Source organism: Marmota monax, unplaced genomic scaffold (genome assembly GCF_021218885.2).
Source record: "Marmota monax isolate L192 unplaced genomic scaffold, Marmota_monax_Labrador192_F-V1.1 WCK01_AAM20220418_F8-fsc00008, whole genome shotgun sequence".
In the NCBI taxonomy this organism is placed as follows: Eukaryota; Metazoa; Chordata; class Mammalia; order Rodentia; family Sciuridae; genus Marmota; species Marmota monax.
In genome coordinates, this window is record NW_026694432.1 from 16,658,069 (window position 1) to 16,680,931 (window position 22,863).

General features: G+C 37.9%; 1 protein-coding gene and 1 non-coding gene across 5 annotated transcripts in view; one reads left to right on the forward strand and one right to left on the reverse strand.

Moving 5' to 3' along the window:
* Positions 1-1,156: 1,156 nt before the first annotated feature.
* The window catches only part of Ptp4a2 (protein tyrosine phosphatase 4A2), a 30,158-nt gene continuing 8,451 nt past the window's right edge, over positions 1,157-22,863 (forward strand). Inside the window, exons 1-3 of one of the 4 annotated variants that reach the window (XM_046468881.2) lie at positions 1,157-1,289; positions 17,623-18,325; positions 21,414-21,506. In XM_046468881.2, coding sequence (XP_046324837.1) covers positions 18,230-18,325; positions 21,414-21,506 — 189 coding nt within the window. In that variant the 5' untranslated portion in view covers positions 1,157-1,289; positions 17,623-18,229. Of the gene's footprint in view, positions 1,290-1,424; positions 1,443-1,668; positions 1,687-17,622; positions 18,326-21,413; positions 21,507-22,863 lie in introns of those variants that run through there. The other 3 variants (XM_058570944.1, XM_058570945.1, XM_058570946.1) reach the window with 3 other exon arrangements.
* On the reverse strand, positions 9,498-9,570 carry Trnag-ccc (transfer RNA glycine (anticodon CCC)). The gene has a single exon. It is a non-coding gene; the product is annotated as a tRNA-Gly (tRNA).

Sequence of the window (22,863 nt, forward strand, 5' to 3'; positions counted from 1 at the left end):
GGCAGTGGCCCTAACCAGCCTCTCAACTCAATGGTGACCACATTTTCCAAACCAAAACTCAGGACGCATGATTTGGCAAAGAATTTCTGGCCAGCTTCCAAGGCAAAAGGATAAAACCTTTCCACTGGAGAATCTCTAGAATAATCTACGTCACTAAATGGGACGTTAGGTTGGAAACCTTGAAATGCAGGGTCTTTCTTCAATCAGGCACTTTTTCATATATTATTGTTACGTGAAGAGCCCAATGAAGTGGCTTATTTCCATTTAGTAGTGGAGAATACTTAGGAAATCACTTGGCCAAGCTCCTTCATCCTATAATCTGAATTTTGGTCAAGGAGAGTTCTTACTTCTGTGCTTATGGGTCTTGCTGGAGAAGGTGGGGGTTGGGGAACAGCGCAGAACTATCCTTCGAGAAGATTCGCACGCCATTTGAGGCCTCCAGGAAGGGCAGCCAAGAACTCAGCTGCCCCGGTTCTCACTTCTGAGTTGGAAATCCCCGAGCACAAGGCTCGGTTGCCGCCCCGTCCCATCAACATCTGGCTCCGGGATGAGCGGCCCGGGAGCGGGAATCAGCACTACGACCTTGGGGTCACCCGGCAGTCCTGGGTCCTTGACCCAGCCCAGGTGCTGATGGGCGGGCCGCAGCCTGGACGGGCGACTCTCTGGGTCACGCTTGCCCCCCCCCTCCCCGGTCACATGGACGCGCCTTCCGTCGCCAGGAGTGCGGAGCGGAACGAACCACGAGGAGGAGGAGCGGGGGAGGCGCTGAGGGCAGTGGGTCAGCGCCCCGCGGGGCAGGAGGGCGGGCCCAACTGCCTGCGAGCCAGCCGCCAGCCAGTCAGTGGCTCGGAGGGCGGGCCGGCGGCCGCGCGCGCCGCGCCCCGCAGCGCCCCCTGAGGGGCGGCGGCGGGAGCTGGTTCCGGCTGCGCGCGCAGCGGTGGTGGCGGCGGCGCGATCGGCCGTGCTGTAACCGTCGTCCGTCCGGGAGCGGCTAGAGCGGCAGCGGCGGTCGGGCACGGCGCGAGGCAACACCACAGGGCAGCGGCGGCAGCGGCGGCAGCAGGAGACGCAGCGGCGGCCGCAGCAGCAGCAGCAAGACGGACTCGTGGACACGCGCCGCCGTCGCCGCCGGGCCGGGCCGGGTGTCGCGCGCCGAGGCTGGGGGGGAGTCGTCGCCGCCGCCGCCACCGCTACCGCCGCCGCCGCCGCCGCCGAGGTGACTGAGGAGAGAGGCGCCTCCTCGCTCCCGCTGCCGCCGGACTTCAATGCCCAGTTCCCAGCTCGCCAGCGTGAGTGCGCCTCTCCCGGGCGGCCCCGCGTCGGGGCCTCGGGGAAGGGGAGGGCTGGAGGCGCTGCTGCCATTAGTGCAGGCCCGAGACACGTCCCCGGAAGGAGGGCCGGCCCGGGGGCGGGGAGCGCGGCCCGCAGCGTGGAGCGCGAGGGTGGGTGAGCGAGCGGGATCGTGTGTGTGGAAGAATGTAGGGCGTGTGTGCGCGCGGTGGGGAGCGCGTGTGTAGGGCGAGAGTGTGAGTGTCCTTGTGGGAGCGCCGGGAAGAGAGAGTGGGTGGGGGCAGAAAGTACCGGGCGAGTGAGCATGGGGGAGAGCGTAGGGAGGCTGTGAGGGAGCGAGGGGAGCGTGTGGGCACCACGGGGGAGACTGAGGGCAGAGGCGGCGTAGGGGAGAAGGTGAGTAGCAGATGGGGGAGTGTGTAAGGGTGTGCCTGCATTTGTCCACCGTGTGAGCAGGCATCCCGGACGCCCTTCCCCTTGGTCTTTGTGTGAGGTGGTAGTGAACCCTGGTGTCTTGGGTAAGGGAGTTCTCTCCAGGAGCTTCTTGTCCCTGGGTCTTTGCGTTCAAGTAAAGAGGACAAGGTTGGAGGCTTCTCCCAGTGACACTATGTTTTTTTTTCTTTCTTTCTTTCTTAGAAAGAATGTGGCCTTTTATTTTCTTTCTATAATTTTTTTTGTCCATGTTTAGTGATATTGACACACATTTCTGGATTTTCAAGGATGTGGTTGCCATCCGGTCTTAGTCTGGGGGCTCAGACGTAAGACGTAACCAACACAAACTTGACTCTTGCCCTAAAGCCTGCACTCTTGCCTGTATTCAGAAGCATAAACTTTTTTTTTTTTTTGTAAAGTTTGCTAATTTTTTTAGGTGAAAGGAATTTTATTGGTAGGTAAATTGAAACAGTATCTTTCGTGTTGTAACTCCTGTTCTTCTGGAGAAAAGTTCCTAAGAAATGACAATAGTATAACATTGATGAAGAAGAAACATAGGTTAATTTATTGTTTCCTGGAAGTTGTCAAGGTACTTAAAGTGACTAGTTCTAGAATCCCTGTAAACATTCAGCAAAATGCTTGTTAGTTTGGAGTCACCAGCCCTCAACCACTACTGGATTAGTACTTGGCACTTACTTGTTGCCATGTTATATGTATTACAGAGTAATTTCCGGCAGGAAGTGAATGAAGTTATGCCTTGTAAAGTGTGCACAAGGAAAGGAAGGACACAGAAGGACATATTATCAGGTTTCAGAGTCACTTGCTGACATACCACTGGATTGGTGAAGATGCTAAGTTGTTTGCCAAGATTCTGATCTTGACTTTATTTTTTGGGGTTGGGGGTACCTGGCATTGAACTCAGGGGCACTCAACCACTGAGCCACATCCCCAGTCCTATTTTGTATTTTTTTGAGAGATAGGGTCTTACTGAGTTGCTTAGGGCCTCGCTTTTGCCGGTGCTGGCTTTGAGCTTCTGTCTCAGCATCCAGAGCTGCTAGGATTACAGGTGGCGAGTGTGCCTGTCTTGAGTTTTGAAGTTGCATATTGAATAAACTGATGATTGTGGTGGACTTCCTCCCAGTCTGGTGTTGTAGAAATAGGGACCCCCCCCCCACCTTGTGGGGATTGAATCCATGGGTGTTTTACCCCGTCCTTTTAAATTTTTTTTTTTTTTAATTTTGATTTATGGTCTTACTAAGTTGCTGAGGCTGACTTTGAACTTGAGATCTTCCTGCCTCAGCCTTCTGAGGACTGGGTTTTCAGGATGTACTACTACCACAACAGGCAAATTTAGGGATTCTTTTTTAAAATATATATTTATTTTTTAGTTGTAGTTAGACACAGTACCCCCATTTCATTTATTTATATGTGGTGCTGAGGATTGAACCCAGGCCTCTGCACGTGCCAGGCAAGTACTCCACTGCTGAGCCACAATGCCAGCCCCAAATATAAGGATTCCTAATGAAGAGTGCCTTGATAGGGATTTCATATCTTAATACAATCTTAGAAGATAATGTTATTTTTTGAATTTGGGAGTCTTTCAGTATGACAAGCAAAGAGTAAAGTTGTTCTTTTGACAATAGACAGAATTAGAAGCAAAACCACTGGTATATAATTAGGTATAAATTTCATTATTGTGTTCTTTTTCTCAGTCACTAGTATTCTCTGCTTTCAGAAATAGTATTGTCACTGTTCAGGGATTAATTAATATTAAGTGCCTACTATGCTACAGGTGTTTTTTATGTGCTCTGATTTAATTCTCACAACCACAATAAAGGAGTTAGTTAACCTTCATTTGAATTGATTTGACATATTTTTAGTTGCTTCTGTATGCCAAGCACTAGGAATTTGGTGATGAGGTCCCATGGATTTATAGTGATGAGATAAAGAGAAACAGAGGATCAAAAGGTTGAGTAATTTGTCCCAGGTCACACAGATAATACATATGGAAGCTGGATTAAAAATTGAGGTATTTTTGATTCAAAAGTCCTGATATTTCTCTGTACCATACTTCCCTCTCAATAGATGGTCTCACTTTGAGATTTCTTATCCACATAGTGACCTAGCAGCTTGTACAGATGAGATCTATAGAAGTTAATGGAGAAGGCTGAATAGCTGGAGGCACAGCAGTGGTTTTGGGAGATGCTGACTTCAGGCTCTTAGGGACCTAAACTAGGCTTTTATGTGGGAGGCAGATTTGCCTTGAAACTCTTGGGGCCCCAGGGTGTGTGCTTTGAGACAGTTTTTATGAGGCACCTGGGATATGTCTGGGAGAGAGAAGTGTGATTAAAGAATGCAGCAGCCTTTTATGTTTTTTTTTTTTTTTTTTTTTTGCGGGGGAGGGGTAGGGGAGGAGTGTATTGGGGCTAACAGTCAACTGGAAGTTGCCACTTTGTTTCTCTGTTGAGATGTGTATAGTACTTAAATTAGGAGATTGTTAAGATCTTGTGAGAAAATTCATGTGAAAGCACTTTGTTAGTTATAAATTAAATTACAGATGTTAAATATTACCACTAAGACTTTATGAAGGCAAAAATTTAACTGTCACATTTAGAGCTAGAAAAAGCTGGCGTTTTAGAACACCTTTACAAATGAAAAATAGTTTAGAACTGCTGAACCTGGTATTTTCTGACTCAGAACAGGGAGTCAGACCACTCCTTCTGTGATTCAGTCAAGTAATATTTAATATGAATGAACCAAGTTTATAGGCAGAAACGGTTTACAAAATCACTGAACTTTGATGGCAGTAGGGAAGAGTATGTTTGAATGCTTTTGCTTATAACATTTTTAGAAAGTCAGAAAGTCCTCTGTAGTGTATGTATGTACACACACACACACAATTTACTTGAAAAAAGTTGTGAACAAGATAGTCATGTTCTACCACTGAACAATATCCCTGAGCTCCTTTCTTGAACTTTTTCTTCATTTTTCCTTTAAAGGTAGTATTTCCTTATGTAGTAATTATAGGCCACTTTATAATTTTGAGACAGAAAGTTGAAATTCAGTAGGGATTTAGTTCGCAGAGTTTGTACTTGTTCCTTTTTGTTGGAATGTGAGTTGGTAATCAATGAACACTCTAGAAAAAGCATTCACAAGTAAGATTTAGAGGAACAGTACATAAGTTTTCAGCTGTTGCTCTTGGAGGAGTGAAACTTGTTAAAGTAAAACCTAAGGGTTTTTCTTTTTGTTTATTTGTTTGTTTTCCCTTCAGGTTATAGAACTTGTTGAATAGGATTGGGATGTTTAAAAATTTTGAATAACTGGAAATCAGAGTCCATAGTTTTAAAATGGTGTAGTTTAAGTTATGTTTAATGAACAGGGTAGTGGTGGAGATCTAGTGGCCTTGGGATACTTGTAAATTCCAACATTAAAGTTTAGGGCTTTAGGTTTCAACATTCTTTTTGTGAGAATCTTTTTTTTATAGCAGATCGCATCTTATTTAAAACTCAGTAATTTTGTGAGTAAGGGGTATTCTTTCAGCTTCACATAATTAAGGAAATTGGTTTATAGATTGCTGAATCCCAAGTTTTAAAATCTAGATTAAAGTGTATTTGTAAGTAGATGATAGTGGGTAAAAATATTTTTTTTCCTCTTGAAGCTTAAAGTATTTAAATTGCTGTAGAGAACCATGGATGCCACCTATTATAATTGCTTTGAGAAATGGTGACTTGAATATGTTAATCTGGAATACTAGAGTCTTTTCTTCATTTTCAGCCTCAGAACTATTATGTATAGAAGTGTTTGGTAGCTTCCTCCAATTATTTGTTTTATCCATTGAAACACATTCTCTAGTTCTTTTGACTTCCTAGTTACTCTCTTGGGACTTGATGCCTTATAGGATTGCTTGGTGTAGAGCTGAAGTGGATGTTATATGTAAATCTTTTGTTTCTTGGAGTTATAGAACTCTAGGCTGAACCAGAAAATGTCATCACCCTAACACTTTCATGAAAGAAACTGTACACAATACTCTAGGCTCTGTCTACTTTCCACAGGTCCCCATGGTGAAGTTATCAGGATGCAGGTGAGAAAATAAGCCTTCTGTATGTCCTTAGTTTTCCCTGCACTGTAATTGACAGATAATACACACACAGCACACATGCACGGTGTGTGTGCACGCGGGCGCGCACTCTCATGCATAATGAGGAGGGATAGGGATTGAACCTAGAGGCTTACCTCTGAGCTATATCCCCAGTCCTTTTTTCTTTTGATACCAGGGATTGAACCCAGAGATGCTTAACCACTGAGTCCTTTTTTGTATTTTATTTAGAGACACAGGGGGGTCTCACTGAGTTGTTCAGAGCCTTGCTAAGTTGTTGAGGCTGGCTTTGAACTTGTGTTCCTCCTGCCTCAGCTTCTCAAGCCACTGGGAGCCGCTGGGATAACAGGTGTGTGCGGACTACCTGGCCCCAGTTCTTTTTGTAATTTTTATTTTGAGATAGAGTCTCACTAAATTGCAGAGGCTGACCTGGAACCTGGAATCCTCCTGCCTCATCCTCTTGAGTCACCGGGATTATAGATGTGCACCACTGTGTCTAGTTGCCTATATTTTTATTCAACTTGAATACATGTATTTTTCGTTTATATGTACCAGTTTTCTCATTGATAGGTTCTGTTAACAGCATCAACTCCTATTTAAGTGGCCTGAGAACTAAATTTCATTATTTGAATATAAATTTATATTGTACTGTGTTGGCTTTTTAAACTGTAAAGAATTTCAAGATGAGGATTTTCTGTGATTCTTTGCTAGTTGAGCCTGGTTTGAAAAAATATTTTGAGCATTAGAACAGTCTTTACCTTTAGAGAAGTGGTGTATTTAATTCCTTTCATAGTATTTTTGGGTTGAAATTTCATTCTTCTCAGAAAATGTTAATTCTTTTGGCATAAAATGCACACATGATATATTTGTTTTACCAGATCACAAAAATTACTTTATATTTTTATTTCTGCAGTGGTCAGAAATGTTGGCTCTTAGTTAATGTATCATTTGACATGAATTCAAACTCACAATCAGGTCTGCTTTCTTCATTGTTCTCGAAAAGTAAGATTTGAGCATCTTCTTTTCCCACTGTTTACTAGAAACATTTGCCAGGTTGAACTACCACTGTATTTGTAAATTTGGTATGTATACATATTTGATATTTGTTGTTAGTAGCAAAGAAAATTGATAACATTTTTTTACGTTCCATTACTTGTGAAAAGCCTATGGTGAGGGAAAAGAGTGCCTGGTTTGTACAGAAGGATATGAGTCATCAGTAGGATTTGTCAGCAAATTGAGAAGGATGTGATAGAGAAACAATATAGTGACATTCTTCATTCCAGATGTGTGGTCACAAACAAGCTTCCTTTTGGTTATTAGTTGAAATTATGCAGATTTGGATTTTTCTGGGTGAAAAGCATGGAAAATATAAGTTCACCTTTGTTTTTCTAACGAGAGTTCCTCAACCAGTAAGATTTAGTTAAACTTATTTATGTGTTCTCTAGAAAAAATAATTCAACTATCAGGATTTATTAAGTTGAGAATGTTTTGTTATGCTTTTTGGTTAATTATGGGCCTTCTCAAATCAGAAGAATCAATACTATAACAGCAATATTTCCTCTTTTTTTCTTGACTGCTATTCTGCTTTAAAATTTTTAAGAGCTTTTAGTGCATTTGAATTGAGATGAAATTCTTTGCATGGTTAAGGACTCTCCAGAATTATCTAACCAAATGCCTTACTCCTTTCTCAAGTCATACTATATCATGGTCTTTCACTGTTCCTACCAGTTCTGTAAGAAAAGTTTTGCCTTTTTCTCAGAAGACTTAATCCTATTTCATTCTTTTTATGCTTGCTTTCTCTTTTCAAAGTATGTAGCATTAATATGAGAACTTAAATCCCATCAAATATTTTTCACCCACATTGACTCTTCTAGGAGTTTAATCCTGGGTAGTGTTTGTATGGTATGTACATAGAATTGCAAATGCCTATTCAAAGGTTGGATCTGCTCCTGGGTTTGGTGGCATAGCCTTTAATTCCAGCTACTGTTCCCAAGGCTGAAGCAGAAGGATTCCAAGTTCAAGGCCAGCCTGGACAGCTTAGTGAGAGCCTGTCTCAAAATAAATGAAAAGGGTTGGCTCAGTAGTAGAGTGTGCCCCTGGGTTCAGTCTCTAGTACCCAAAATAAAAATTTTAAAAAGTATTTTTTTTCTGCATTTTTGTATCGTTCCAAGGTGGTGGTTAATAGTATTTGGAGAAAAGAGGACAAGACAGATTGAATTTTGCATTATTTAATTGGAAAGAAAAGCAAGTTCAGCATGAATCCATGTTGAACTAAGCTAGTGAGAGAATAATAGTAGCCTCTTGACCTGACATGATGGAAATATTTCACCATTTTTACTTTACTGAAATTTATATATAATTGCAACATTTACTTTCTTTGTGTGGTTTTTAGAGGTTGTGAATGTTAGTTAACTGTGTTATGTGAAAATAAAATTTGTGTCATTATCTACAGTCAGTGAATGGAAAGCATACTTAAAAGACCACCAACAGCATACACAGAGAGATAGCTGTGAAGTATAATGTGAATCAAGCAAGCTTAAGAGAGGAAGTGAAGTGCAATTTACCCGGTTTTAGGGGAAATTTAGACCAAAATGCTCTAATAAGCAGAAAAACTGGGGCTCAAACAGAAGAATTTATGCTGACAAGATGTATGTTGGAATGTTCTATGCTATATCCTGTACATGAGAGTTTCTGTCTCCCCTGGACAAAATGTATTGTGTCAGTACATTGGACAAAATGGGAAATGAGAGTGTTAAGCTAATCCATAAACTGCTAAATTCTGGAGCATGGTATATTTAAAATAATGCTAACAATATTATGGAAGTTTTTGCTTTGCATGCTGCTTCTATGCTCTAGGTTATTTTGAAAGGTAATTTAAATAACCTTTCCCAAGTATCTATTTTGCAATCTCGGGGAACTTGCAGCTGTTACAGTCATTCTAACTGTCCTGATATAGCCCAGAAAACATTTCACAGTGGTGTTGACAGGCTGAATCCAGGTGTCCTTTTGGATTTTTATTACTGAATTTGCTTTATTACAATTGAGGTTACAAATTTTAAATATATTTATTTAGTAATGAAATCAGTTCAGTGAGTAGTTCTTAGTTTAATGTATGTAGAGAGATGTGGAAACCATGAAAATGATTAAGACTTAAAATGTTCTTCAGGAGAATTGCTAAGCCTTTTGCGATTAAACATAGAAGGATGGAAGGAAGAGGGAAAACAAATGTTGGAGTTTAGTTTTATGGAAAAGCAACTTAATTGGAGGTAGTTCTTATTGGTACAAGAAGGTTACTGCATTTGCTTAGAAAAAGAATGTCCTTATCTTTATAATAAAAAGGCTTGGGAGCCTTAAAATGCTCATTAAAGTTGTTTTAAACATAAAGCCCATAGAAAAGAGAGCCTTGATATCTTTGCCTAGAAATGAAAGTATGGGTGAATAGAATCTATTTAATGCAATATTAAGACAGTAATTGAAAAGTTAGATTAATGCCTAATATTAGGATTATGATGTTATGGTTTTTTAAAACATATTTTTAGTTGTAGATGGACATAATACCTTTATTTTATTTGCATGTGTGCACCCAGTGCCTCACATGTGCTAGGCAAGTGCTCTGCCACTGAGCTACAACCCCAGCCCCAGATGTTAGGGTTTTTAGTTTTTTAGTTTTTGTTTTTGGTAGTAGTACTGGGGATTGAACCCAGGGCCTTGTGCATGGGAGGCAAGCACTCTACCAACTGAGCTATATTCCCAGCCATTTTTAATATTTTTAACCAGTATAATTTTATTTATTTTTTTTAAATTTTTTTTTTTAGTAGTTGATAGACCTTTATTTATATGTGGTGCTGAGAATTGAACCCAGTGCCTCACACATGCCAGGCAAGTGCGCTACTGCTGAGCCCCAGCCCCAAACAGTATAATTAAAAAAAAAAAAAAAAAGTTTTAGAAAACCTGAAAATTGACAATAGTGCCAGTTAGCCATTTAAGTTTTATTTATGGAAGTAAAAATGACATTTTTGGACAAGAGATTCATCTGGAGAATTGCTAATCTTAGAGGAAAAATGAGGTACAAAATTGAAAAGTAAATATTTTCAAGTCATTTAATATAATTTTTATAGTTATTTGTTGAGGTAGAAATAACTTGAAAAGGACAACTGCTAATCATCAGGGTACATACAAATTTGAAAACCACTCCCTTTTCATTTGGGTGGGAACAGGGCCCCACAGGACTTCAGTAAATAACTGTCACTGTTTTCAGAAGCAGGTGTGATTGTTGGTTAATTGCTTTTCTTTCCTTTCTGAGTGGCAGGACCTGTATCTTCTGCTGATACTGAATGTTGAAAGATATTTTTCTGCCATCAAGGTCAAATTTCTTTTTATGGAACCGATTATTGATTTCTATACTGGAACTTGATTCTCAAGTTCCCTCCATCAGTGAGGAAGTAGAAAAGTGGGAATAACCAAGGGAATAACTATGAAACTTTTTTTTTTAGCAATAAAAAAGCATCATGCTATTTTTAGCTTATTTACAGATACTTTCAATCCTAAATTTTATATATATATATATATATATATATATATATATATATATATATATATAAAATATTTAGTTTTTTAGTTTCAGGTGGATACAATATCTTTACATTTATGTGGTGCTGAGGATCAAGCCCAGTGCCTCATGCATGGTAGGCAAGCACTCTACCACTGAGCCACAATCCCAGCCCCTTAATCCTAAATTGTATAAAATTTGATGGATACCTGTTTATCAACTTCCTAGGACTGAAATTGGTAGGGATAGGGAAACAAATATTAATTTGAATCTTCTAAGTTTTCAGAAGCCAGATATATTCATTTTATTTTGATAAATGGAACAGTAAAGGTGATGAACAAAGGTTAACACAGGGCAGTTGTTTTTGTAGAGCACCCATGAGTTAGGAGTAAGTCATGAAAGATGAGAACATTTTCATGTTGAGACTAATTAATCTGAAGATAAGTGCTTAATTAGTAAATGTGAGTTCTCCTTAGTTTCCAAGTCTTAATATACTTTCTCAAATGGTCAAAATGCAGTAGATAGAGTAGTACTTTACTAAAAAAAATTCCTTACTTTTTTTTTTTTTTTGTACCAGGGATTGAACCCACGGGTGCTTATTCTCCCAGCTCTTTTGTTTATTTTTTAAATTTTGAGATGGGAGTCTCACTAAGTTGCTTGAGACTAGCTTTGATCTGAAGATCCTCCTGCCTCAGCCTCCCAAATTGCTGGGATTATAGACAAGTGCTTGAGCTTAGCAAGAATTTCCTTCTTTGATGGTTGAGATTTTATGGTCTAATGTTTGACAAGTCTCTGAGTATTAGGATAAACTTCTCTGAACTTTTATAGTTACTGAGTTACCTGACATTTTCTCACAAACTCCATGTCTAATTTGTGGACAAATCCTTTTGGATTCTACCTCAAGAGTGTATCTTGAAATACATCCTCTTATTGCTACTACTTTAGTCCAAGCTACCTTTATCTCTCTCTCCTGGATTGTAGCAACAGGCTCCATCTCTCTGTTTCCATCCTTACTATCCTTATAATGTGTCTTTACATAGCAGTTAGATATTTTAAAAACGTGTGTTTGTGTGTGTGTGTGTGTGTATATATTTTTTTAATTTTCTTTCTTTCTTTCTTTTTGTACTGTGGATTGAACCCAGGGATGCTTTGCCACTGAGCTCTTTTTTTTTTTTTTGAGACAGGATCTCACTAAGTTTCTGAGACTCACCTTGAATTTTTTTTTTTTTTTTTTCACCTTGAATTTTTAATCTTCCTGCTTCGGCCTACCTAGTCATTGGGATTACAGGCGTGTTCTGCCACGCCTGGCAAATTGTCATTCTTGAATGAAATCCTTTACTGAGTTCTGAATAAAAGTCATTCTTATAGTGCCTGTAAGGCTCATTTACTTCTCTGATTCTGTTTATTCCTTTGTCCTCTCTGTTGTTGTAGCACTGGCCCCCTTGTTTCTAGAACAAGCCAAGCATGAAGCATGTGCCTACCTCATAATCTTTGCTATAGCTAATCTCTTTGCTTGAAATGCTCTTCTAGTATCTGTTTGGCTTACACCCCCAGGTCTTTGATGATAAAATGTTACTCTTTTCAGCAAGACCTTATTCGATAGGATAGGCGTATTTATAATTGGAATCCTTCATTCCTTTTGCTCTGGCAGTTCCCCTACTTTGCATTTTTCTCCATAACAGTGATACCCACCCTCCCAATAAGAAGATCCAAGACTTTTTGCTTGTTTACTGTTCTTGCTTGCTTCCCCTGTAAGAGTATGTGGTATGTAGTGTCTGTCCAATAAATATTTGAATTAATTTATAAATTATGAATTAACCCATTATTTTGGTACTGGGAATTGAACTCAGGGGCACTTAACAACTGAGCCACATCTCCAGCCCTTTTTTTCTTTTATTTAGAGATAGGGTCTCACTGAGTTGCTTAAGGCCTTGCTAAATTGCTGAGCTTGGCTTTGAACTTGGCAATCCTCCTGCCTCAGCCTCCTGAGCTGCTGGGATTATAGGTGTGCACCACTGTGCCCAGTTAATACATTCTTAAGTAGATATTTGTAAAGAAATACTAGTTTTTCATTTGGGGATTTTTTTGGGGGGGCGGGTTCTGGGTATCGAACCCAGGGCCTCACGCCTGGTAGGCCAGCCCTCTAGCTTTTCATTGGGATAAATTCTTTACTATTGAAAGAGTAGATTATTTGTACTTATTTTAATGGGAAGTGCAGGGTTTTTTTAATTAATATTGACATAAAATGAATTTGTTTTAGAAAAACATTATTGCAGCTATTTAAGTTTTTTTTTTTTTTTTGTACAAGGAATTGAACTCAGGTGCACTTTACCACTGAACTATATATCCCTAGTCCTTTTTTGGGACAGGGTCTCTCTCCCTAAGTTTCTGAGGGGACCCTTTAAGTTGCTAAAACTGGCCTTGAACTTGTAGTCCTCCTGCCTGAGCCTCCCTGGTTGCTGGGATTACAGGTGTTGGCCACGGTGCCCAGGTTGTATTATGCTTTTACATTGCTTGATTATAGAAACTAAGCCAACTCAAATTTGCATGACTTCCTGTAGAATTTCTGGTAAGAAAAGTAACATAGCAAACATGCTTACTTGCTCTTTGCTTTTAGATTTTATTTCCTCTTATCTAGAACTTTTTTTTTTTTTTTGCACATTATGTTATAATGTGCTGTTTTAATTTAGTGAATACTGGCATAGACCATAAAATTAGAGGATTTATTGTATCGTTTAATTTGGAGCTAAAAGTTTTTTTGTATGTGTGTATGTGTGTGGAAAGCCTGGGTGGGAGAGGCTTGATAGAATTTTTAAAAGAATGTACAGTGAAATTTGGTTAAATCAAATGGGGCTGCTTTTATAAAATCCCTTTCTTGAATTTGTTGTATTTGTATTTGAACTTAGAATTGTAGTCGGTAGGCAGGACATGAACTTTGCTTATTTATTGTTTTTAACAGAAGAAAATACTTGCCTGGAGTTGTGTAGTTACAGACCTGCCTGGGCCAGAGGGACTAGCCCTTTGGAGGCTTTCTAATCCTATGATCATAGCACTGTTAAAAATATAGTTGAATTGTAAATTGTTATAGGATTCTTTATCCTAGAACTCTAAGAATATATATATATATACACATGGAAAAAATGAAAACAGTTCAAATAGTATATGCTAAGATAAATTATGCTCCTGACCTCCAACCTCTAGTCCTGCCCTCCCCACCCTTTCTCCACCCCCAGGAAACCACTGTTACCCTGTTATCTTTGTAACCTTTCAAATAGTCCTTGGGTATGAAAGCATATACAGTACTCAAAAGAAAATTACTAAACATACTGTTCATTCTGTCATGTACCTTGGTCTTTTCACTTTGTCTTTTAACACTTTTCTTAACAGTTCATTATAGACCTGTTTTATTTTTAGCTTCTGTGTAGTTTTCTATTTTACGAATGTGCTATTAAATGGTGGATATTGTATTGTTTCCTGCAATTTGGTTTTAGATTTTCATCTAGGTAAATATTAACAGTATACTATTGACCCTAGGAAATTAAGCTCTAACATACTCTTCAAAGTTGTAAGTTATCTCTTATCTCAGCTTGTTATGACTCTGCTTGTTCTTATACCAGCTCCCTTTCCTCATTCTTTTCTTTATCCTTTCCTTCACTCCTTCTTCCTAATTTGAAAGGATTTCTTTCTGTCAGACCAACCTTTTGTTGAAGTTATGCTCATTTGTTGAAGATTGAAATATTGCCTATGAAATGGAAATGTCTCATGCATATTTTGAAAGTTAGGCTCTAGGGCTGGGGTTGTAGCTCAGTGGTAGAGTGAGGCACATGTGAGGCACTGGGTTCCATCCTCATAAAAATCAATAAAGTTGAATGTATTATATCCATCTACAACTAAAAATAATTAAAAAGGCTCTATAAAAGATAAAAGGTGGAGACAATATTTGGGCACATATTTGAATTTGACTGCTTTATATGTCAAGCATAACATGTAACATCATCTGGCAAATTAAAAGTTTTTTTTAGGGGGATGGGGAGGGTGATGCTGGGGATCTAACCCATTGCCTTGGGTGTGCTAAGCACATACTATACCACTGAGCTACATTCCCAGTCCAGTAATCAATTTTTACTTAGGTAGAGCAGAATTAATGCCAGAGACAGAATTTTATAAGAAAGTTTCCCGGCATTGTGTGCAGGTGCAGAATTGATGGTAAAATTCAGGGCTCTGCAACTTCTGAGTACTTTACAGCTGTGACAGGTTGTTTATTTTTAAAGGCTGTTTGCTTTGCATTGTTATGTGTGTCACTAGAGTTAACATTAGTTTAGCTGAATTAACAGGTGCAAAAAATTTTTTACTGTTGGTGTATAGTTAGTTGAACTCTTGGAGATGGAGGGAACAGAAACTTGCTTTTATTTTGTATTTCTTTCTTGCTCACTTTTTATTTCTATTTTATTTTTGTACTGGAAATTGAACCTAGAGGTGCTTAACCATGAGCCACATCCCAACTCCCCCCCCCCTTTTTTTTTTTAATTTTCAGGAACTCACTATGTTGCTGAAGCTGATCTCAAACTTTAATTCTCCTGCTTTAGCCTCCTAAGTTACTGAAATTATAGGCATGAGCCACCACTCCCAGCTTTATCATGTATTAACATTGATAGGGGCTGGGGATGTGGCTCAAGCAGTATTGCGCGCCTGGCATGCGTGCAGCCCGGGTTCGATCCTCAGCACCACATACAAACAAAGATGTTGTGTTTGCCGAAAACTAAAACATTGTCTCTCTCTCTAAAAAAAAAATATTAAAAAAAAATATTTTAACATTAATAGAACGCACTGTTACTTTTGGCAGAAATTCTTGTCTTGGGACTTTCTATGTATTTTATTTTATTATTTTTACAGTGTCTGAGATTGAACCCAGAGCCTGGTGTGTGGTAGGCAGGCTCTACCACTGAACTGTGTCCTCATAGGAGCTCTTAGTATTAAGAACTAAAAATCTAGGGTTGGGGTTGTGGCTCAGTGGTAGAGTGCTTGCCTAGCAAGTGTGAGGCACTGTGTTCGATCCTCAGCACCACATAAAAATAAATAAAGGTATTGTGTCCATTTATGAGTAAAAAAATATTTTTTAAAAAATTGAAAATCTAGGGCCGGGTTGTGGCTCAGTGGCAGAGCGCTTGTCTCGCACATGTGAGGCACTGAGTTTAATCCTCAGCACCATATAAAAAATAAATACACAAAATAAAGATATTGTGTCCATATATAACTAAAAAAATTTTTTTAAAATTGAAAATCTAATGATGAATTATCATTATCCTTGGAAGTAGTCTTCCAAACTGAGTTTGGAGGAATAAAATGGGATAAAGCTTGTTCTATTTGCTAAGCAGACAAATTCTGGAGTCTAGGTAGAAAATTTAATGCTAGAGCTGTAACCTTTTAAGCCTAGCTGCCACTACAATGCTGGTCTTTCAGTGCCTTTGCTCAGCTGACACACATTAGCTGTGATAACATCGTTGAATCAAAGGGATTTAAACAGGTTAGAATTTCATGTGTTTTGCTCTGTACTGCATGCAAACCATTGTTCTTTGAGTAGTTGCTTTAATAATCTTCCCTTTTTATAAGGTCACAATTGCAGATGATCATGCAGAGAGATATTTGAAGAAAAGTTACACTTGCTTGAAAAAGATTGTGACTTGAAAAATATGTGGGCAACTCCAAAATTGAAGGAAAAAATAATTAGGGAGTTAGGAGATCTGGGTTCTTGTCATTGATTTGGTACTAATTATCATTGTGGTTTTAGTTGTCATTTTAATCTCTTTGAACCTTAAACATCTTTAATTTTCAGAATGGGGCTTCACAATCTTGCTAGACAGTTTTCTGTCACTGAGCTTCACCTCCAGTACAAATAATATTTTAAAAATTTCAGTTTTTGTGGTGCTAGGGATTGAACTCTATCATCTAGCTATATCCTCGCTTGGAGACTTTTTAAATAAGCGTTTATTGGTGGTTTGGGGAAGAGGCAAGTGAAAGAAGTTAGACCTTGTCTCTGTTTCCATAGGAGTTTGATTATGCCACATTCTCTGACTGAGCCAGCTATAAAGACTACTGTGTCTTAAAGCAGTAGGCCTAAACTAATATTAAAAATCTGCCACTTCTCTTTCTTGCCTTTTATTTTGGTAGGAAATAATATTTAGGGTGGACAATGCTGTGTGAAGCATTGACCTTTAGATGACTTTGAGGCAGTGATGTGAAAAATCGCAAAAAGGTACACTGGACTAGAAATGAGAAGATGGGATTTATACATTATTTGAGTCATTAGGCATGGGTGATAAATTGGAAAAAATACATGGCCAATAGAAGACTTTGGTCTGAATTTGGACTCAATTCATTGTGTGATCTTAAGACAAGTCATTTTACTTCTCTGATCCTCTTTCCTCATTCCTCAAATGGAGTACAGCTACTCAGTTGTGAGGAAAAGGAAGTAATTTTTGAAAGTGCTTTATGAGCTTGTATTGTAATTAGGGATCAGGGCATACATTTTTGATAGAATTAAGTTTATGAAGTGAAATTTTGGTAAATATCCTCCACTTATTTGTAGATGTACTTTACACTAACCAATGAATACATACTAAAGATCTAACCATCAAAGCAGAAAAATAAGGGTGTCTTTGTGAGGTTTTATAAAAAGAGTCCATGGAGAAAAGTTTTAAGTACCTCTAATCATTTAAAAATTATTTTAATGAATTAAAAAATATAGTTATTTTAAAATGAGTTGAAGCCTGGTGTGGTGATATACTTCTGTTATCCCAGTGACTTGGGAGGCTTAGACAAGGAGGATGGAAAATTGGAGTCCAGCTGCAAGAATTTAGTGAGGCTCTAAATTGTCTTGAGGCAACTTAGATCCTATGTCAAAATAAATTAAAAAATTAAGGGGTGGGGATGTAAATCAGGGTATAGCACTCCTGGCTTAAAATCCTAGTACATGCCCCCCCCCAAAAAAAAAAAAAAGACTAAAAATAATTTATTGGCATAGAAGCTTCATGAAATAATAAAAACCCAATTTTAAAAAAATAATAAAGGTATACTTTTAAGTCTCTTGATTTTTAAAACTCTTGGCATACCCTTAATCTTGTTCTTCATAGGTGGCAATAATTTAGAATTGGTGGTATTTTATGTGTCTTTGGCTGTTAAAGAATGTATTTTTGACTTAAGGCATATTTACTATGCTGTCAACCTTATTTCATTTACTTATGTTTTTCTCCCCTAGGTTTTTCGTTGGAATATACGTTGCACATTTATGGCGATTCTGAGCGTGAGGGCAGACTTCTGCCAGGCTCAGCACAGCGTTTTCGCTGACAAGTGAGCTTGGGGGTTCTATGTGCCATAATTAACATTGCCTTGAAGACTCTGGACACCGAGACTGGCCTCAGAAATAGTTGACTTTTTTTTTTTTTTTTTTTATTGCAAGTATATTTCTTTTAATGACTCCAGTAAATTAAGCATCAAGTAAACAAAAGTGGAAAAACGACCTACACTTTTAATGTGTCTCACTAGTGCCTAAATGTAGTAAAGGCTGCTTATGTTTTGTATGTAGTTGGATTTTTTTGGACTCCGAAGGAATCCATCTGCAGACATTGAGGCCCAAGTTGAATTTGGATTGGTGTGGATTCTAAATACTTCTGCTTATCTTGAAGAGAAAAGCTTCATAAAGAATAAACAAGTTGAATAGAGAATACTGATTGATAATAGGCATTTTAGTGGTCTTTTTTAATGTTTTCTGCTGTGAAACATTTCAAGATTTATTGATTTTTTTTTCCCCCAATTTTCCCCATCATACTCACACACACGCACGCTCACACTTTTTATTTGCCATAATGAACCGTCCAGCCCCTGTGGAGATCTCCTATGAGAACATGCGTTTTCTGATAACTCACAACCCTACCAATGCAACTCTCAACAAGTTCACAGAGGTAAGATTGTAGCATAGTCTACTTTTTGGATTGATATGTAGGTAAAATATTAAAGATTGACCTTGTTTTTTCAAAAAATCCTTGTAATTTTTGGAAGATTAACCTACCAGAACTGACCTGAATTAGGTTGAATTAGTTATAATAGGTTTTTGAAAGAATACTAATAGAATTTGGGAATACATAGAGATTATCTAGTACAGTTTTTTCTTGTGTCTTAAAAAAGACGTATATATACAGCTTTTTTTGTCATCCTTTCAATAATAAAATAACATTTATTGAGCACAGCATGTAGTCAACATTAACAGTAAGCTATTTTATTACGCAATAATCCATATTTGTGCTTAAGATGACGTATACAAAAGTCCTCTGAGGTATAGGTACCACTATTTCTTTCTAACAAATATCAAAATTGAGGTTCAGAGCCATTTAGTAACTTGCCTAATAATGACACATTATTTGTAGCAAAACTGGCACTTAACCAGGTCTGTCATACTAAAACCCACATTATACCTCAAATGTTCTAACCACCCTTGATGAAAAGTCACTCCAGAACTACTTAGTAATAGCAGCCATCATACAAGGTACAGAAACTTGGAGGAAGATTATATCAGATCCTTGATCCCTCTGCCATTGGTAGTGCTTTACTTTTGGTAAACATTTAAATAGAAATTTTTCAATCATATCTAGGTTATTCAGTCTAAATGTGATTTCTGTTGATGTATGTATGGAGTAGACTTAGCTCGTTGATTTCCTAGGGATTCTCATTTCATGGGTGGCATAGGAGAGGCCAAAAGAGGTTTTTTGACTTGTTCACAAAATCATATCATAAACTTTTTTTTTCTCAGTACCAGGGGTTGAAACCAGAGGTGCTCAACCAGTGAGGCACGTCCCCAGCCCCTTTTAATTTTTTTATATTTTTATTTAGAGACATGGTTTCACTAAGTTGCTTAGGGCCTCTCTAAGTTGCTGAGGTTGGTTTTGAACTTGTGATCTTCCTGTCTGTGCGTACCAGGCCTCTGGGATTTCAAGTGTTTGACAACCATTCAATGAATAACAGCGATTGAAGGTATCAACAGGTTGTCTACCCCCCCACCCTCAGTTTTTTGCTTTTTGTGATATTGTGAATGGAACCCAGGGGTGCACTCTTACCACAGCAAAACATCTCCCTAGCTCTTTTTATTTTTATTTTGAGACAGGGTCTTGCTAAATTGTGAGACTGGCCTCAATTTGGGGTCTTCCTGCCTTAGTCTCCTGAGTAACTGGGATTATAGGCTAGGCCACTGCATCTAGCTAGAGTTTATTTTAGTGGGATTTTATTTGTATTTCAAAACTGATTTTTAAAACTCATTAATATAATATTTGTAACTTTCCTAAGTCAGACTTTGAACAATTAAAAATAACTTTACTCTTGAGATAATTCAACAATGGGTACTTTTATAGGATATTACTGTTATTTTTTTTTCTTTTCTTTTCTTTTTTTTGGGTATTTGTAGATGGACAGCATGCCTTTATTTTTTTTTGTTGTTTTATTTTTTGTGGTGCTAAAGATTGAACCCAGTGCCTCACACATGCTAGGCAAGTGCTCTGCCACTGAGCTACAGCCCCAGTCTTGAATATTTTTGTTGATGCTTATTTTATACTTATAATTCTTTGAGGTTCTTAGCTTCATGTACACAGTATACAAGTTGATTCCAAGGTCTTTGTGTCCTCAGGTTGTTCAGTCACTTTTAAGTCTGTATACTATTTTTAGCCTGTGGATTCCTTGGCTGTAAACTCCAAAAGTGTCAGTGGCCACTATCCTGCAACTATAAAAAGATGGTGGTCCCTTGAAGATAGGTAGTCATTGAGTCAGGCATTCACCACACAAAGGTTTTTTATAGGAAAGAAGCAGGCTTCTGGCTATAGTTGTATTGGCTGTTGTTTTTTTTTTTTTAAAATACCATTTTTTCCTCTTAATTTCAAAAAGTTACTTTTATTTATTCTTAAAAAAAAAAACAATAAATGCTTATTACAAACAAACAAGCAAAAAACCAATCAGAAGATACAAAGAAAATAAGACTATTTCAGGGGGATTGAACTCAGGGGTGCTTTACCACTGAGCTACATCCCCAGCCCTCTTTATTTTTTTTAAGACAGGGTCTGTCAAAGTTGCCAAGACTAGCTCTGAACTTGGAATCTTCCTGCCTCAATCTCCTAAGTAGCTGGAAAAATATGTGTGCATCTGGCTTTATTTTTAAATTGGGAGTCTTGCTAAGTTGACCAGGCTGGCTTTGAACTTGAAATCTTCCTCTTCTGGAGGAACTGGGATTATTAGTGTGTGCCTCCATACTCCGAAAGTTAATTATTAATACCTGACTTCTAGATGTTTTTTTTCTGCATATGCATATTTGTAGATATACATATTGATAGGATCATGATATATATTTTATTTATTTGGATTCTGGGGAATTAAAGTGTCCTTTACCACTGAGCTACATCCCATCCCTTTTTCTGTTTTTAATTTGAGAGAAGGTCTTTCTCAATTGCTTTGGGCCTTGCTAAGTTGCTGAGACTGGCCTTGAACTTGCAATTCTCCTTCCTCAGCCTCCTGCGCCGCTGGGGTTATAGGTGTGCCACCTTGTCTGGCTATTTTAAAATATTGTCCCCGCCCCCTTAGTATTATTTTCAGTAGCTGTCGTAGCATTCACTGCATTAATATGCCTCTTCCCCTTTAACCAATTTTCTTGTTTTGGGACCATTAATATTATTTCCAGTTTTTCACTGTTCCAAATAGTCTGTGATGAACTTATTGTTGCCTGTATCTTTGTGTATGTTCTTACTTATTTCCTTGTATACATTCCCAGAAGTAGAATCTCTAGGACAAAGTGATGTGAACTTTTAAGGGTTTTGTGTTATGTTAACAAATAACCCTTAGATATGTCTTATTTACCTTCCACTGAGAACTCGTAAGTGTCCCTTATATGTTATTACAATGAGAATGATTTTTTTTTTTTTAATAAGATGTCTTACTGTTTAATAATACTACATTTCTAAGCTTTGGGTGCTAGTTCTAAAAGCAAGTTCCCTTATAATTGTTTCTTTTTTAAAGGAACTTAAGAAGTATGGAGTGACAACTTTGGTTCGAGTTTGTGATGCTACATATGATAAAGCTCCAGTTGAAAAAGAAGGAATCTACGTTCTAGTGAGTGTGTAGTGTTTTAGTTTTATTTTGTGACAAATAAGTTGTACCTTTCAAATACAGATATTTATAAAACTTGGTGTTCAGTAATTTTGCTTTTTAAGCTTATAATAGTAAATACAATATTGATAACAATCTTTAAAATTCCTTTGGATCAGCTGGGTGTGGTGGTACATGCCTGTCATCTCAGCGATTTGGGAGGCTGAGGCTGAAAGATGGCAAGTTTAAGGCCAATTTAAGCAATTTAGGGAGATCCTAAGAAACTTAGTGAGACCCTGTCTCAAAAATAAAAAGGGCTGGGGACATTGCTCAGTGGTTAAATGACCTTGTTCGATACCTATTCGATCTCTGAAAATAAAATAAAATTTCTTTGTGTTAATTGGCAGTTTTATTCAGTGTGTTCTTAAAGCCTACAAATGCAGAGTATTTTCAACAAATAAAAAGCAAAATTGGGTATACATTATTTCAAGAAAATGGAAATTTTCATTTTGTATCTTTAAGAAATTAATATAGTACTTAGCTTTCATTTCTGTGTTACCTATTTGAATGTAACTGGAAATAATTTGTATCAGATATTCTTACCTAACATAGGGAAATATCATCTGCCACTTTGCAAGTACCAGATTATTAATATTTTGTGGAAAATTTGTAGGGGATAAAAGGTAGGAGAAGAGGTTAAGGAGGAGTGGGAGAAGTCATCTTGTTCCAGAATGATCAGCATAGTTTCTGACACTTTGGTTGATTGATTGATTGAGTTCTTTTTTTTTTTTAAATATTTGTGGGATTAATTTTCTTATAATAGTTCAATTTGAGCACAAAGTGGTTGAAATTATTTTAAATTAAATTCCTCTGTAATATTTATGCTGTTTCCTTAAGAAAATAGAAGACTCAGATTAGTTAATTTTTTTTTTTTACCTTCTTCCCTAAATAATAGTCTGAAATCCCAGGAGTGGCTTTTAGGAGCATGTTAGGAAATAAAGTCTATAGTTAGGTGTGTTAGAGCTATTTGATTCGATTGTGGGAAGGCAAGGTAGTAAGAGAAATGGAAATTTTGTAAATAATTAGGAAGAAAGTAATTAGGAAGATATTAGTTCAAGGTTATATTTATACCTTTTACTGAGAGGTAGTTCCATAATTTTTATTTATTATATTGGTCAGTGGTTGGAAAGGCAGTTAATTCGAAGAATAAGTTTTCTTTTAGTAAGGAAGCTGTCCTGTCTGATCCATAAAGCTTCCTCACTTCCATTTTTTTTTTTTTTTTTAGAGTGAGAGAATTTTTAATATTTATTTTTTAGTTTTCGGCGGACACAACATCTTTGCTGTATGTGGTGCTGAGGATTGAACCTGGGCCGCACGCATG